At 39.4% G+C, this 12772-nt stretch overlaps 1 protein-coding gene across 8 annotated transcripts in view; it reads right to left on the reverse strand.

The window, feature by feature from the left end:
* The window catches only part of KCNMA1 (potassium calcium-activated channel subfamily M alpha 1), a 747639-nt gene that overhangs the window by 11839 nt on the left and 723028 nt on the right, over positions 1 to 12772 (reverse strand). For all 8 annotated transcript variants that reach the window (XM_089897739.1, XM_030764574.2, XM_030764569.2 and 5 more), the window contains 2 exons: positions 2751 to 2945; positions 600 to 718 (listed from right to left, as the gene is read on the reverse strand). In XM_089897739.1, the coding sequence (XP_089753865.1) occupies positions 600 to 718; positions 2751 to 2945 (314 nt within the window). The remainder of the gene's footprint in view (positions 1 to 599; positions 719 to 2750; positions 2946 to 12772) is intronic.

Genomic DNA, 12772 nt, shown 5'->3' on the forward strand with positions numbered 1-12772 from the left:
TATATGAAATGTTATTTTTTTCTGCTTCAGGCAATAATATATAGTTTTCTTTAAAATACATATATAAAAGTAAGTCAATTGAAAAATACGTTAAGTAAAAAGATAGGTATCTAAGAAAAAGAACACACACACACACACACACGTATTACTGAATCACTCGGCTGTACACCTGAAGCTAACACAACATTGCAAATCAACTATACTTCAAAAAAAAAAATTATATATATATAGGTGTCTAAGACACGGCAAAGGAACCATTTACCTTAAACAGTAGCAATATGAAATATTTCTATATTAGGTACCAACAGAATTATCCCAGTAGCAGGAGTTTGGAGGACATGCTTGCCTTCAGACTTCTGTAATTAGGTGATGGATGGAACTAGCCCATAAAACTTGAATTTTTCCCACAATGTCTTTATATCTGTTATTAGTAATTAAAGAAAAAAGCTTCCCACAACCAACAAACTCAGTGACGGACTTAATGTGGGCAGCGTAATCTGCACGTTGAGAGCGTGTATGTGGACCTTTGCCCTCATTGTGGGGGACAGGAGAGGGCATTTATGCCTCTGCCTTGCGGGTGGGAGTGGAAACATACTCACCTCTTCGTGCATTGGCTGGGGGTGCTGAGGTGAGCATCTCTCAGCCGATAAATTCCAAAACAAAGCATATTATATGTCTTCAGAGCTTTGCAGAACAGATCACCATAACAACCACCATCCTGGGAGTCAACAAAAGAACAGAGAGAAAAAGCATTTTTATTTGCCTGAAAGGAGAGGTCCCGGGGAGAAAAGGGCTTTTTAATGAAAGCTCATTTCGGTGTCTCCTGAGTCGGAGGGTCTGTACCAAGGAACCGTAGCTGAAGAAGTTAGTGTGGTTTATAGCCTACACCTCAATACCGGTGATTTTGGGGGGATCAGATGATAATGGGTTTTCCTCTGGTTCTCTCTAGTTTTCCATCTGCAGCGATGAGAGCTCCAAGGAGATGGGGCCTCTCCTTATTTTAAGTGATGGTGTAAGCTTGAAGGTCTCAGATGTCTGTTCAGCTGAGGAGAAGAAACCAGCTTTGCAAAATGGTGATGATGTTTAGCCCCAGCTCAGCTGTAATCACTGTGATCTGACCGTGTTGTCAAAACTGCTCGAGTGATAATGAAAATCACTGCCAGGAGAAAAGACCCCACCAGGTACTACGGTGACAGACTCTTTCAGAGAAGGACTGTGTGAAAAGCACAATTTACAGACCTCAGAGATGGCAAGGGTGGAAGGGAATGTGTTTCCCCAGGAGCTGGAGGTCTGCAGGCTGAATAACTGGGATTCACAGATCTAATCAGTTCACAGTCACCTTCCAAGGGTCTGGGGCCTGATGCGGAATGTGAAAGCAAACTCGTTCACTCAGAAATGCTGGCTTCCTGCAGCCAGTTGGCTTCAGGTAGATATTATTATAGGAAGGGCACCAAAGGCTGACTTCACTGGGAATAAAGTGACTGCATCTGTCCTTCCTGTTACCGAAGTTTTCAGATGGGCATCACATTAGAGAGCAGAAAAGGAGCCAGATCTTATCATTATTTAAAGTCTTTATTCTTTTCAAGTGTATCAATGAGTAAATGATGATAAAGAGCCACTAGCTATGGAGGTGGCGTTTTAAAAAAGCCCAGTCTAGCATAGATCCCTGCCCATAACCAAACTAAAATATAGTGCAAGTTGGCATCAGGGTTTCAGAAGAAATGGAGAAAGTGACCCTTTCCTTGGCTCCTTTTCCACTATTTGGACTTTCTGGGTGGCACTACTGTTTGTACAATGGGTTTACTGGCTCCCAAGACTGGTGGCTCCAGCCCCTGAATGCATCCATGGAGTTGGGCTGGGAATAAGGTTCAAGACTGCTTACTTCTGCCAGAGTGCTTGAACCAGGCTGGTGCGTGGAACCCAAAGGGAGGCATGGGTCCCTCTGCAGCAGGGGCATGGGGGAGGGTGACTGGGTCCAGCCTCAGAATTAATAGCCCACGAGGGGCTTTTAAAAACCACTGATGGCTGTACTCAGCCCCCAGGATTCTGGGCATGACCCCAGCACCGGTGGTTTTCAGAACACCATAGCTTATTATGTGCACGTAGACCCGCTGGCCAAACCAGCAGCATCTCATGTGGATTCTTTAATGTCTCTAATTCCAGACCGAGGTCACCTAACTCTGAGGCTGGACCCATTCACTCTCCCCCATGCCCCCGCGGCTGCCGAAGCGACGGCTGTCCCCCTCTGGGTCGCACACACCAGCCTGGTTCAGGCACTCTGGCAGACCTATTAATGTGCAGTTGGGGTTAAGTAGCCCTGAGTCATGCTAAGACCTGTAGAAAAGGCTCCCAGCCTTGGCTGCATTTGGAACCCGCCCCCCCACCCCCCACCCAATGCCTCCCATCTGTGGCAGAAGGTACCTGAGGGGAGTCAGTAAGCCCACAGGCTCTGAAGCCAGGATCCCTAGTGCAAATTCCTTATAGGGCCAGTCCTCAGTCTCTCTGAGCCCCAGTTTCCTTAAAGCGTCTGATAAGAGAACCTACGTCAAAGGGTCACCATGGGGATTAAAATGAATGAATACATGTAAAGCCCAGTGCCTGCTACACAGTAAGCCATAAGCATCACCTCTTACAGTTCTTTTCCTGTAGAAAGTAGCAAAGGCAGAGACCTAGCCTGTCAGTGTCTGACACATTTGGATCCCGCCATTCCCAAACAGCCAGCTCAGGTGCCCTCTGCCCCCTGAACTCACCCCCAGGTCCGCAAAGGGCCCGTCCAGCAGTGCTAACTGGGCCACGCGGCAGCGGTCCCTATTGGCCAGCGTCTGGGGGGTGCTGTAGCCCCCGCGCAGTGCATTCTCCTCGGCAATCAGAGCCTCCAGCTCCGGCGTGGCTCCTCCGGTCACCAGGGTCCGTATCAGGGTGAGGATGTTGTCATTGAAGTATGTCTGGGAAGAGAACGGGGGGGGGGGGGTTCCTTTAAGCAAACTTCCTAAAGTCATGACAACCGACATTCAAATTACAACTTTCCTTGATATCTCCTGTTTAAAGTTCTGGCCTGTCTCTTCAAATAATTTTATGTGGGAAGTGAAAAGACAGCAGCCTCCAATTATTCAATTCTTTTCTCTCCTACTTGGTTCTGCCACGAGAGCCTGACTTTTAAAAACTGAATCAGGGGATTTTTATTTAAGGGCTAACGTCAACATGGTTGGTGTTTATCATAATCGGTGCTAATTGGGATGTAAATATGGCTTCCTCTCCTGCTTGCTCAGGGACCTTGGGTGTGCGTAAGAAAATGCAGCCCGACCCAGGCAGGATGGCCTCTGAGCTCCTGTAACCCACGTGCCAGGAAGCTGCCTCTTCCAACAATGGCAGAACTTCTCTCTCGGTTGGAACGAGATGCCAAGAGCGTCATTAAGGCCACACGTTCAACAATTTTATCACATGCTTTGATAACAGGCTAAACCAGAAGTCTCTGTCAATTAAATATGCCAGATCAATTTATGACAAGGTGGATCCCCTGGTGTTTTTGCTTTTACGTAACCTCAGTGGTCTGAGGTGAATACAGCTTATTAAAGAAGTTCCCTCTACACGTGTACATTTGTCTCACATCTGAAACATAACAGGTCTGTCAGGAACAAGACAATGGGAGCTTTAAAAAATTAATAGGATGTCAAATAAAAGAGCTCAAAAAGACATTTGTCACACAGCCTAATTTGAGAAAAATGTCAGTTAAGGGTCTGTTTTCCATTTTCCAGTGTAAGAAGAAGTCAAACAGGCTAAATAATATCAAGCCAAAGTTTGCCTGTGGCTTTTGAGGATGGATGGACCTTTGGGAGCAGGTTAGGCAAGACAGCTGCATTTTAATTTCAGCAGTTTTTTGGACAGTTCACGGGGCAAAAATCTAGTGGGGTAAGGATGAGTTCTCTCCTGCTTGGCCATCACTAGTCCTATGTCTTGGGGGAAGTTGCCTAATCATTCTGGGCTTTGATTTTCTCATGCGTAAAATAAGCACTGTCATTAAGATCAAGTTTATATGCAACGAATTCCATGAGGACTTCTGAGTTAAGATGATAGCTGCTAGCCAGGCTGGAATCACTTTCCTCACTGAAGTACTCACGAAAATACCCAAAGTGAGATACAAAATTTCAATAGCAAAGGAAACTAGGAGTGTGAGTCAGAACCAGTCAGACCCTAAGGAGAATGTATCATCTAACAGAGCTCAGATATGCCCTGGGGCAGAGAAGCAGAAGAAAAACAAGTAAGGGAGGAAATGTTGTTGGCGCGGTGAAGGGGTGAGAGGCAGGCTGGAGGTTTAACGCTGACCTCACCACTTAGTAGCTGCGTGACTTTGGAAAGTTATTTCTCATTTTTGTGCCTCAGTGTCATGATCTGTAAAATATAATAGAGTGGTTATAAGGACTATATAGCCAATATGTGCGAGGCACTTAGAAAAGTGCTTCGTGCACAGGAAGCACTGAGAAATACTTTGTGGCCTGATATCAGAGACTCAGGATTTGTTGAGGAGAGGTCAACCCATTCCCAATCTTCCCTTTTAAAAAATCTTTTCTGGCTTTTTTTGGTGGGTTGGTGGTGGCAGGCAGAGGGGGGTGGTGCAAACCAAGGCCATTCATTTTACCCTTGAATCTGCACTTCTCAGGCTGCCTCCATGACAAGACCCCATTTAGACTGAGCAAAGGCCCAGTGAGGGTCAAGGGGGACTGCATCCTGGACTGTGACAGCCTCCACAGGACTGGCCACCACAGGTGAACTCTCGTGGAGGCTGGTTCAGGGCACATGTAAAAACATTTCCCAAAGTCTTCAGAGGTAGTAAATCCCCTTCCCTATAGTCCAACAGCCCATCATCAGAAGCAGAAGATCACCCCCCGGCCCCAGCTCTGCAGCACATTAAATGAAGGAGTGCTGGACACAGAACTGTGACAAAGGCCTTTGTGCTATAATTACCCTTCTAGATCAACACCCAGGGAGGAGTCCACCGGCATGAAATGTGGACGGCAGAACATTCACGACCTCGTACACTGAAAAACAGACCTCTCCTTGCTCCGATGTAGAGAGAGAAAGAAAGAGCCAATATAAATATTTTTAAAAAGGGAGCGACAGCATTTAAGATATAAAGGAAAAGCATTCTTTTGGTTGGTTAAATAGTTACTGGGAGACGTAAAAAAAATTTAGGAAGCATTTGTTTTAGAATCAAAATCAATTAAAAAAAAAATATAGAGTATCGGGCTTCCCTGGTGGCGCAATGGTTGAGAGTCCGCCTGCCGATGCAGGGGACACGGGTTTGTGCCCCGGTCCGGGAAGATCCCACATGCCGAGGAGCAGCTGGGCCCGTGAGCCATGGCCGCTGAGCCTGCGCGTCCGGAGCCTGTGCTCCGCGATGGGAGAGGCCACAACAGTGAGAGGCCCGTGTACGCAAAAAAAAAAAATAAATAAAATTTTATATATATATATATATATATAGAGAGAGAGAGAGAGAGAGAGAGAGAGAAAGAGAGAGAGAGAGAGAGAGAGAGAGAGAGAGAGAGAGAGTATCTATAACAAGTAAAAGATCAGATGGTAAGAAAGCTGACTTCATACAACTTATTCAATTATTTTTAAATGTAAGATATTGAAATTAAAATGAATGTAATAAAAAAATGGTTAAAAAGGATCCAACGTTTTTTCATGATAAACACACTCAACAAACTAGTAGTGAAAGGGAATTTCCTCAACCTGATAACGGGCATATATTAAAAACCCACAGCTAACATCAGACTTATTGGTGAAAGGCTGGATGCTTTCTTTTTAGATCAGGAACAAGACCAGGAAGCCAACTCTCACTGTTTCTATTCAACATAGCACTAGAGGTCTTAGCCAGGGCTAGAAAAAAATAAAGTTATCCATATCAAAAAGGAAGATGTAAAACTATCTCTATCCACAGAAGACATGATCTTGTAAATAGAAAATTCTAAAGAACACTAAAATGATATTATAGGTAATAAATGAGTTCAGCAAGGTTGCAGGATACAAAAAACAATACACAAAAATCATCTGTGTATCTATGTACTTGCAATGAACAATATAAGAATGAAATTAAGACAATTAAATTAAAACAATTCTCATTATAATAGTTTCACAAAGAATAGAATATTTAGGAATAAATTTAGGAGGTTCAAGATTGGTACACTGGAAACTACAAAATATTGTTGAAATAAATTAAAGAAAATCTAAATAAATGAAAAGATATCTCAACTTCATGGACTGGAAGACTTAGCATTCTTAAGATGGCAATACTCCCCCAAACAATCTACAGATTCAATGCAGTTGCTATCAAAACCGCAAAGACCATTTTTACAGAAATGGAAAAACTGATTTTAAAATTCATGTGAAATTGCAAGCACCCCCCAAATAACCAAACCATCCTGAAAAGGAAAAACAAAGTTGGAGGACTCACACTTCCTGATTTTAAAATATACCACAAAGCTACTATAATCAAGAGAGTATGTTATTGCCATAAGGGTAGACATGGACTATTGGAATCAAATTGAGAGTCCAGAAATAAACTCATACACTGTGTATCAACTGATTTTCAACAAAGGTGCCAAGACCATTCTACGGAGAAAGAATATAGTCTCTTAAACAAATGTTGCTACCACAACTGGGTATCCACATTCAGAAGAATAAATTTGGACCCCTACCTCACACCATATGCAAAAATTAATTCCAAATGGATCAAAGACCTAAATATAAAAGGTTAAACTATAAAACTTAGAAGAAAACTTACAAGAAAACATAAAGGTAAATAATTATGAAATTTGATTTGAAAACTGATTCTTAAATATGACACCCAAAGCATAGGCAACGAAAGAAAAAATATATGTAAATTAAACTTCATCAAAATTGAGAATTGTTTGTGCGCAAAGTACACTATCCAGAAAGTGAAAAGAAACCCTACACAGTGAGAGAAAATATTTGCAAACCGTATATCCCATAAGGGTCTAGTATCCAAATATATATTAAAAAATCTTGCAATACAAGAAAATAAAGAAAAGTGACTCAAATTAAAAAATGGACAAAATACCTGAATAAACATTTCTCTGAAAAAGATATACAAATGTTAAACAAACAAATGAAAAGATGCTTAACATCACTAGTCATCAGGGAAATACAAATCAAAACCTCAATAAGATACCTCTTCACACCCACTAGGACGGCTAAAATAAAAAAGAAAGATCATAACAAGAGTTGGTGAAGATGTGGAGAAATTAGAACCCTAACACAATGCTGGTGGGAAAATAAAATGATACAGCCACTTAGGGAAACAGTTTGGCAGTTCCTCATATGGTTAAACAAGTTACCATATAACCCAGTAATTCTGCCCCTATGTATATATACCCAAGAGAAATGAAAAAATATGTCCATATGAAAACTTGTACATGGATGTTTATAGCAGCAGTATTCATAATAGCTAAAAGGTAGAAATAATCCAAATGTCCATCACCTAATGATTGCACAAACAAAATGTGTTATATCCATACATGATCATTAGGCCATAAAAAGGTATGGAGTACTAATACATGCTCCAACATGGATGAACCTTCCAAACATTATGCTAAGTAAAAGAAGCCAGTCACAAAAGACTACATATTATATGATTCCACTTATCTAAAATGTCCAGAAGAGGCAAATCTATAAAGATAGTCAGTAGATTAATGTTGCTTAGGGCTGGGGGGAAGGAGGCAGAGGGGTAGTGGGGATAGCTAAAGGATATGGAGTTTCTTTTTGAGCCAATGAAAATGTTCTAAAATCTACTGTGGTGATGGCTGTACGTATCTGTGATTATAGTAGAAATCATTGACTTGTACACTTTAAATGGGTGAATTGCATGATGTTAACGATAGCTCAATAAAGGTGTTTTTAAAAAAGAGTTAAAAGGTAACTAAACTTGTAATGGCCAGATTTTTATCTGTTAAGAAGCAGTAATTAAAAATACTGTATTGTACACTGAAAAATGTGTTAAATGGGTAGATCTCATATTAAGTGTTCCTATCACAATAAAAAAAAGCAATAAGGTGTAGAACTGAAAATCACACATACACACACAAAAAAATGTGGAATTAAAACTAAGAAAATCACCTGAACAACTACACAGAGAAATGTGTAGAGATATCCTTCCTTCCTTTCCCTTTCTTTCTTTCCCTTTTTTTTTTTTTTAAATGAGAATGTTGGTTGAGGAAAGACAACAGAGGTCAAATTGATAAATAGCAAGTGTTCACAAATGAAAGTTGTAAACAAAATTCAAACAGGTAAAAATGAGCAAGCAAGCAAGCAAGGAAACAAATGAATACAACCTGCCTGAGCTGAAGAATGAACTGAGGATGAGGATGAAGATGGTTCACCGAGTGAATGCAGCCGACACCTAGACCTGTACTAGATGAACATTTGAATTTAAAATAGTAAAGGAAAAACGTGACCTGACACAATGCTGTTAGGAAAAAAAAAAATGTACAAGATCAGGTGAGCCAGAGACTTATCTAGGAAAGAGCTATATCAACTGAGTTTTGAAAGGACACATTTATTCCAAGAATTCTACACATAGCTAAACTGCTGATCATCTGTGAAATCAATAGAAATTTTTTTTTTCTCTAGGTACCTAAGCATTTATGGATTGAATTCATTTAAAAAATACTCGGAAACAAAATCATCTTCCTTCAAGATCTTTTTAGACTTTTAAAAATTAAAAAATGAGCAAATTTTGTTTAAAAATACTGGTGAAGGGGCTTCGCTGGTGGCGCAGTGGTTGAGGGTCCGCCTGCCGATGCAGGGGACACGGGTTCATGCCCTAGTCCGGGAAGATCCCACATGCCGCGGAGCGGCTGGGCCCGGGAGCCATGGCCGCTGAGCCTGCGCGTCCGGAGCCTGTGCTCCACAACGGGAGAGGCCACAACAGTGAGAGGCCCACGTACCGCCAAAAAAACCCAAAAAACAAAAAACAAAAAAAAATACTGGTGAAATATATTAAAACATGGAATTCAATAAAGGATATATGACTACAAAACTGAAGGCAAATGTCAAAAGTAATTCTTGAAAGAAAAAATATGACATAAAATTATCTATTAATACAGTAATATTAAATTATTTTTAAAAGTCAGAAAAATGAGGTAGGAGAAAGAAGATGAAAGTTAAGACATGTAAATTCCCTGATCTTATAGAGGGAGGAATCAAGAGCTACTACATTTTTCTAGATAATAATACTAAGAAAATATAGTTTCAAGTATATTTATAGAGTGTCTGATAACCACTAACTAGAGTTAAAAATAGAATGTATAATTTTCACATCACTAGAGAAAAGAAGCATACAAAATATAGACCATGTACCCAAAGACAGATAATTAAAGACACAATTATAGAATCATAAAGCATAATGCAAAATTTTAGCATTGTCGGTTATATAACTAAACATAAATGAGCTAAATGATTTGATAAAAGGGTAAAGATTCTCAAACTTGTTCAAGAACCAAAATCAAACTCTCGTGTCTCAGAGGTAAAGAGGAAAAAACAAAACAAAACAGGCAAAGAAAAGTATATTTAAAGGGAAACATTTTAAATATTACATTAAGCGACTTAACTCTATGTTCATAATTAAAGTTTACAATAAATATATAACATATTTATGGAGAAAATATTATAACTGAAATACAGACAGCAAAACGAATTAGCCATTATAGCAAATTAAACATGGACTGAGAGTCATATGTAAAATTGATATGTGAAATATCATTGTGTTTCTTGTTTTCACAGCTCAAAGAGACCAAAATATAAGGAAATGAAGGATGTAATAAGGGTATTTATTAGATTTGTGTTAAACTTCGTACCATTTTAGATAGCATCCAAACAATAATTACAAAGTATGATCGATGGCCCAAAGTATAAAATCTCAATATATATAATGAGGTATAAGCTGTATGGTCTATATTTAAAAAATAGAGTAGTAGGTACAAAAATAAATATCCCAACACTTCCAAGTTTTTTTAAAAAAGTATCCTAAATAACTGTGGGTCAAGATGGAAATCAAACTCAGAATACAGAGTATTAAAAATTAAAGATTATTTGAAAATGACATATAAAAATGTCATGGATTGAGGCCAAAGCTACAGAGACAAATTCAGAGCCTTAAGTGCTTTTATTATTAAATATGAAAGAATTTCAGCAAATAATTCTAAGTATTAAAAGAATTTTTTATTGTTCTTTTTTATCTTAGGAAAACAGAAGGATGGAATAATAAAGCATCAATTAATGAAATAGCAAGAGGATATTTAGCGAGTTTAGTGAGTTGATATGTTTTTAAACTTGATAAAATTATGCTAAATTTCCTCTGGAAACAGTTTATGAAATTGTCCTCTGAGGTATTATAATATTAAAGATTTTATAACTAAACGTTGTAGGCAATATTAAAAATTAGAAGATCAACCAGAATGAATTGAAAATCAGGGCCTTGGGCCAAATCCCAACTGCCACCTGTTTTTTTTTTTAAATAAAGTTTTATTGAGACCCAGACATGCCCATTTGTTTACTAAAATGCTTTACTAAAATGCTTTCAGCTTTTGTGCTAAAATGGCAGAATTGAGTAGTTTCAACAGAGTCTGTACGGCTCTCAAAAGCCTAAAATATTCACCATCTGGCCCTTTACAAAAAAGTTTGCTGTTTCATTTCTTAATATGATAAGGAAAGCATAATGCACCATGGAGAAGGGATGTTTACTCAACAAATGATTTAGAGGAAACTGGTTATCTGGAAAAAAGTTTTTTTCAACAATATGGTAATGATTAAATAAATAATGATACACGTATGTGACTTACATTGTACAGATATTAATATTATGCTTTCAGAGCATGTTATGTTACATAACATTAAAATATTCAAAAAGCAGGATCCAAAAAACACTATGATCTAAAACTCATGTTAAAAGTGCAGACCCCCACAGATATAGTTATAGTTATGTAAAAATATTTAGTATTATATAAATACTTAGTATTATGTAGTATTATGCTATAGTTATATAAAAATATTATGTATTTAGTACCCCCAAATTTTACATGACGATTAATTCCTGGTAATAGAATTCTGACTGATTTTCATCTTTTCCTATAATTTTATTTATTTTATATATTTTCTACTATGAAAATATATTTATTCTAAATTTCTAAAAAAGGCAGTAAATGGAATTTATACAACTCAGTAGCAGAAGAAACCCCAAAATCTGATTAAAAAATGGGCAAAGGAACTGAATAGACATTTTTCCAAAGAAGATATTCAAATGGCCAACAGGTACCTTAAAACAGGGGTCCGCGTCCCCCGGGCCGTGTACCAATACCCCTCTGCAGCCTGTTAGGAACCGAGTCACACAGAAGGAGGTGAGTGGCGGGCGAGCGAGCAAGCGAAGCTTCATCTGCCGCTCCCCATTGCTCACATTACCGCCCGAACCATCCCCTCTACCCCACCCACCCGCCCCCATCTGTGGAAAAACTGTCCTCCACGAAACCGGTCTCTGGTGCCAAAAAGGTTGGAGACCACTGCCTTAAAAGATGCTCAACATCACTAATCATCAGGGAAATGCAAATCAAAACCACAGTGAGGGGCTTCCCTGGTGGCGCAGTGGTTGGGAGTCCGCCTGCCGATGCAGGGGACGCGGGTTCGTGCCCTGGTCCGGGAAGATCCCACATGCCACGGAGCGGCTGGGCCCGTGAGCCATGGCCGCTGAGCCTGCGCTTCCGGAGCCTGAGCTCCGCAGCGGGAGAGGCCACAGCAGTGAGAGGCCCGTGTACCAGAAAAAAAAAAACAAAACACAGTGAGATATCATCTCACACCTGTTAGAATGACTATTGTCAAAAAGACAAGAAATAACAAGTGTTGGTGAGGATGTGGAGAAAAGGAAACCTTTGTATGCTGCTAATGGGGACGTAAACTGATCACAGCCACTATGCAGAACAGTATGGTGGTGCCTCGAAAAATTACAAACATAGATAGCTACCATATGATCCAGCAATTCCACTTCTGGATCTATATCCAAAGGAAATGAAGTAACTATCTCAAAGTGATAGATATCTTTTGTACCCCACGTTCACTGTGGCATTATTTACAATAGCCAAGACATGGAAACAACCTAAGTATCCAGTGAGAGATGAATGGATAAAGAAAATGTGGTATATATACAGTGGAATAATATTTAGCCATAAAAAGAAGGAAATCTTTCCATATGCAACAACACAGATGAATCCTGAGAGCATCAAGCTAAGTGAAACAAGTCAGAGAAATACAAAGATTGTATACTCTCACTTATATGTGAAATCTAAATAAAATGGATCTTACAGAAACAGAGAACAGATTGGTTGTTGCCAGAGGCAGGAGGTACAGGTTGGGGAAATGAGTGAAGGTGGTCATAGGATATAAACTGCAGTTATATAATTAATAAATTCTGGGGACATAACGTACTACAACATAGTGCCCGCACTTAACAATACCATATTGAATATCTGAAAACTGCTTAAGAGTAGACTTTTAAAGTTCTCAGCAACAATGACAACAAAAAATGGCTGGTGAGGTGATGGATTAATGAACCTTACTGTTGTAACCATTTCACAATGTATACATATAACATTGCACATCTTAAACTTACATAATGTTGTAAATCAATTACATCTCAATAAAGTTGGGAGGGGAGAAGGAGGTAAATGCTATAAAATAGTTAAAGGCAAAAAACATAGCCACAAGCAAC

This window comes from Delphinapterus leucas, chromosome 16 (assembly GCF_059928025.1).
Source record: "Delphinapterus leucas isolate spDelLeu-1000000601 "Yukka" chromosome 16, BTC_Dleu_Yukka2, whole genome shotgun sequence".
NCBI classification, from domain to species: domain Eukaryota; kingdom Metazoa; phylum Chordata; class Mammalia; order Artiodactyla; family Monodontidae; genus Delphinapterus; species Delphinapterus leucas.